Here is a 5,629-nt window from a genome sequence, read left to right on the forward strand (position 1 = left end):
TTTTTTTAGATATATAGAAGAGTCTGCTTGTCACTATGTCTTGCCTTTATCTTGAATAGGGTTACAGTGGTACAGATCTTTAAAGTAAATGGACACGTCAATCAGTGTGACATCTGTCAACACAGAACAGGATGAAGGAGAACGTCTTGCTGCCGTTTTCAACTACCAAAAGGCCTACCTGAAACTCATAGATGATCACCTATGCATGGCCACACTGAAAGATTTCGAAGATCGGCTGGATCTGCTCAGGAAAAGTAATTTTTTCATCACCATCCTGCCCAAAAAAACATTTACGGGTTTGGAATATGTCAAAACGGAGCTGCTTTTACACCCTCAGAGATACAAACATATGAAAGAAATGGGTACAGACCAGACCAAGATGCAGCTGTTTCTCCTAGAGAAATACTTGGAAGAGATGAAGGAAAGGCGATCAGAACTGGTGGAGATGGTCCAGGCAAATGAAGGAGAATTCTCTCTGACAAAGCAGCAGACCCTCAATCAAGATCTGTCTGGGCTAGGAAAGTTGGTGAATGATTTTCAGAACATGTCAGTGCGTGGACCACTGCACATTAAACACCAACTTATTGTAACAACTACATTCCACCACCTTCCCTCCTTAAAGCTGTTCTTGAACACCAAACGGCCAGTGACGTTTCATCGATCAGAGTCAATGGCTTTTGACAATTGGACTTTTCTGAGTTGGCATGTTTCCGGGCATCGTCTGCTGACAGACAGTTTTGAAGTGCACTTTCAACAGCTAAACCTACAATCAAATGAGGAGGCACACAGTGGTGTATATACTGTGGAGGGCAACACGTTAAATATCGACAATCTCCTGCCAGAAAAGACGTACCAGTTTTCCATAAGGAGGACCAAGACATGCAACCAAGTGTACGATGAGTGGTGCGACATCATTACACTGAGTACAAGGGAAGTCTGAGCACCTCCTGCTCCAAAATGCATTAGATGCCTACAAAACACAAGGTGACTCCAAGAACAATGAATAAAAGTAAATGAAAGAAGCTGTTGAGATGTCTGAGAGTTATTGCGCTACACACAGGAAGGTAGACTTGTGTCAGGGTTGAGTTGACCTGCTGGTGGCACTGGGGTTCACTTTGCAGATGGATGCAGTTCCAGTGTCCACCAGCAGGTGTCTCCCAGAAGCCAGCAGGTTCTGATCAACCACACCTGGCTCCAGCTGCCAGGTGGATATTTAAGGCTGCTCCTCCCTAAGGCTGGGTTCACACTACTACACTACTTTCATCCTACTTTGCTCTGTGTTCAATGTTTCCCTATGAGACCGTCTTGTAGTGTCCTACACAAGTCGGTCCGACTTTGAAAATGCTCCCTGTACTACTTTTGGTCCTACATTGATCCTACTTCAGGCCCATTAAATATCATTGAAGTGGACCAAAGTAGTATCCTGTTCATGAAAGTAGGATGGATGTAGGACCAATGTAGGATAAATGTAGGACCAATGTAGCAGAGCAAAGTAGGATGAAAGTAGTGTAGTAGTGTGAACCCAGCCTCAGGCTGAGTTCACACTTGTCCGACAAACGGTCCTACATTGGGAGCCTCATGTAGCATGACGTGTGAAAATCAATGTTTCCCTATGAGAGCTGTCTTAACTGGTCCTACACAAGTCGGTCTGACTTTGAAAATGCTCCCTGTACTACTTTTGGTCCTACATTGATCCTATTTCAGCCCATTGAATATCATTGAAGTCGGACCAAAGTAGTATCCTGTTCATGAAAGTAGGATGGATGTAGGACCAATGTAGGATAAATGTAGGACCAATGTAGCAGAGAAAAGTAGGATGAAAGTAGTGTGAACCCCATGGCGTCACTATCCTGTCTGCTTGCCTCCTTGCTACTAGCTTGTGCCTGATAACTTTCCTGAACCTTCCAGTGTCCTGATCCATCCTGCACCCCTCTGCCTTGTTCCATGCCCTTGTACCCAGTGGTGTCCCCTTGAAAGGAAGAGTGATACATTGGTTAAGTTGGATTTAGAAATCAAAACCGTTAAAGAGTTATTGGTACCCTTTAAAAGTGGGGAGGAATATAAAGAATGCTCCAGTAACCGACTAAAAACCATTGAAAAGGAAGAAAAGGATCAAAAAGTAAAAAAGAAAAAGAAATATAAATCGAGATGTGGAGGATTATGAATCTGGATTGATATTTATGTGGCAAAAGAAGATAGCCAGTGACAACAATAATGGGGACGGGATTGACACTACCCCCTAGTTTTCTGGGGCAGGTATTCCTTCCAGTTCCTCTCAACCCTCCCAAGCCTCTACACAGAGGGAAGGGCAGGCTGGTACATCTGGGCAGAATGTTTCACAACAGCGCCCCAAGGCCAAACCCAAAAACTTTAAGAAGGGTGTAGTTCAAAGTAACACCCCATCTAAAGGTACATCTAAACCTCCAAGTACGAGACAGGATTTCCAGTATTATCATTACAGGAGTGATTCTCCACGTAATTGGGACCATGTTCCTTTGAGACCACCCCCCCAACGTACCAGTCGTGGCCAAGGGAACCCTGATTTTCAATATGGAAGAGAGGGGAATTTTGAATATAACATCCCAATTCAAAACAGATTCTTCCCTTTAGCTGACTCAGTGGGCCCCTATGGATATGGTCCAAGAGAGGTGACTCACAGCAATTGGGATAGGCCAATTCCGCCGCCCGGTTTCAGTCAACCGGAGAGTGGTTTTTGCAATTCCAGACCTGATTACCCAGAGGGTCCCCCTTTTCATCGGTCAAATCAAAATTGGGGTTTTTCCCATGAGTCAACGAGGCCCAAGAAGGCCTATAGAACCAAGAGAGGGGTCAGAGGGGGGCCCAAGCATCCAAAAAGAAAGCGAGTCTAGGTACGGGTATCTTTAATCTGAGCCAACAGGTACTATCGGACTCAGAAAAGAAATTACGCGATAAGGGTCTGAACTTTGCTCCTCCGAGAAATCTGAGCAAGTTTCAGACCTTTATGGATGTCCACAAATTCACAAGAAAGCTGAGCATCAAGTGACACTTTCTATCGAACCCCATCCGTGAAGGGCCCAAACCCCCCCTGAGTTCAAGCATACCAACTTAGCTAATGCTTCGCTTTTTAACCCTCCTGGGTCACTTGCAGCCAGTATTAGTCTTTCGGGATGTAGTGCTTAAAGACCTTGCAAATATCAAAATTAACAAGGCCCGAATGTACAGATATCTTGAAATTGGATTGGAAACACTTTGCTCGAATAAGTCCCTTATTATAAGACCTGCGGATCAAGGGAGGAGGGATTGTCATCTTAGACAGGTGTGATTACCTAAAAGAAATGCATCGCATTGTAGATGACCGAGATACCTACACCCCTTTGAGCCGAGACCCTGTGGTCAAATATACAGTGCCTTGCGAAAGTATTCGGCCCCCTTGAACTTTGCGACCTTTTGCCACATTTCAGGCTTCAAACATAAAGATATAAAACACATTTTTTTTTGAAGAATCAACAACAAGTGGGACACAATCATGAAGTGGAACGAAATTTATGGGATATTTCCAACTTTTTTAACAAATAAAAAAACTGAAAAATTGGGCGTGCAAAATTATTCAGCCCCTTTACTTTCAGTGCAGCAAACTCTCTCCAGAAGTTCAGTGAGGATCTCTGAATGATCCAATGTTGACCTAAATGACTAATGATGATAAATAGAATCCACCTGTGTGTAATCAAGTCTCCGTATAAATGCACCTGCACTGTGATAGTCTCAGAGGTCCGTTTAAAGCGCTGAGAAGTTTAAAGCCGGATTTGGATACAAAAAGATTTCCCAAGCTTTAAACATCCCAAGGAGCACTGTGCAAGTGATAATATTGAAATGGAAGGAGTATCAGACCACTGCAAATCTACGAAGACCTGGCCATCCCTCTAAACTTTCAGCTCATACAAGGAGAAGACTGATCAGAGATGCAGCCAAGAGGCCCATGATCACTCTGGATGAATTGCAGAGATCTACAGCTGAGGTGGGAGACTCTGTCTATAGGACATCAATATAGACTCAATCACCTCCCGGGTGGGCAAGTACATCGACTTTTTTCTGCAACCCTTGGTCCAAAACATTCCCTCTTTCATTAGACACCCCAAACAAGTCATTAACATACTATCTGGTTTATCACCCAAAAGTGGTCTTTGGTTAGTCACGGCGGATGTGACTTCCTTGTACACCATTATTCCCCATGAGCTAGGTTTTGAGGCTGTTAGGTTGTATCTGACGCAGGGTTCAGATTTAGACCCTGTCCAGATCGAGTTTATCATGACTTTGCTGCAATATGCAGCCAGTCACAATTATTTTTGGTTTGACCATTGTTTTTTTCGCCAGGATAGAGGAGTTGCCATGGGGGCCAAGTATGCCCCCAGCCTGGCGAACCTCTTCATGGCTAAGTGGGAGGAGGACATCGTTGATGCATGCCGGAGGCCCGAGATATTACTCTGGGCAAGGTATATCGACGACGTCCTCCTCCTATGGGATGGCAACAAGGAGGATCTGAATGGGTATATGTCATTACTTAATGATAATACCAGGGGCATCAAATTTACTTTTGAAGCCAGTCAAGATACGGTTAATTTTCTGGATCTTAATATCAAGGTTGTGGGTAACAGTTTTGTAACTACAACCTTCTTTAAGCAAACGGTACCAACAGCCTAGGGAGACACAGAGTCCTCCTATGATGTCACCAGCAAAGCAAGGACAGAGAGCACCTGAAGGTATGAGCATCTTATCAGTGTCCAGAAAGTAACTACCAGCTGAGAGGAACTGGCTGACAGAGGATTGCCCTTAAAGGGAACAACATGAGTCAGACTTTGTCTCGTGGTATCGTCCACCACAAGGCCCAGACTAATGCCGCGTACACACGGTCTGAATTTCCGACAACAAATGTTCGATGTAAGCTTGTTGTCGGAAAATCCGATTTGGGTCTGTTCATACAGATGCACAAACAGAACACACGTTTAGATGTGTTTAACAAACCATTGCAAATAAATCACAAGACTCTAGACCCGCTCTATCAGGAAGAAATTCCTGATTTAAACGGGAATTTCAACTGCAGGTTAATAGAATTAAAGCGGAGCGCCACCCAAAAGGGGAAGCTTTACTTGTTCGCACCCTCCTTCACTACCACATTTGGCACTTTTTTTGGTGGGGGAGTGGGTATCTGGTTTTGACAGTTACACGCTCCCAGTCCTGGGTAAGATTGCAGAGTATTTCACACCTTCCCCCCGCTGCCCTCTGGGGGACACACACACACCTAGATGGTGGGACCATTCAGGAAGCCAAGCACAAGGCAATTCAGAAGGTGTTAGGAGGTAGAATACTGGCAATTGTTGCTATCAGGCCTCGTACACACGACCAGACATGTCCGATGAAAACGGTCCGCGGACCGTTTTCATCGGACATGTCTGCTGGGGGATTTTGGTCTGATGTGTGTACACACCATCAGACCAAATTCCCTGCGGACAGAATACGCGGTGACGTGACGATGATGCGGCGACGTGCGCGACCCAGGAAGTTCAATGCTTCCACGCATGCGAGGGATTTCGGCCCAGCGGACATGTCCGATGAGTCGTACTAACCATGGACAGACAGGCTTCCAGCGGAC

The 5,629-nt window shown here is 45.0% G+C and overlaps 1 protein-coding gene across 1 annotated transcript; it reads left to right on the forward strand.

Annotated features, from left to right (window-relative positions):
• Nucleotides 1-1,015, forward strand: LOC120918869 (fibronectin type III domain-containing protein 11-like). The gene has a single exon (XM_040330723.1). The coding sequence runs from the start codon at nucleotides 89-91 to the stop codon at nucleotides 938-940; it is 852 nt and encodes a 283-aa protein (XP_040186657.1). The 5' UTR covers nucleotides 1-88; the 3' UTR covers nucleotides 941-1,015.
• Nucleotides 1,016-5,629: the final 4,614 nt, after the last annotated feature.

This window comes from Rana temporaria, chromosome 12 (genome assembly GCF_905171775.1).
Source record: "Rana temporaria chromosome 12, aRanTem1.1, whole genome shotgun sequence".
Classification (NCBI taxonomy): Eukaryota; Metazoa; Chordata; class Amphibia; order Anura; family Ranidae; genus Rana; species Rana temporaria.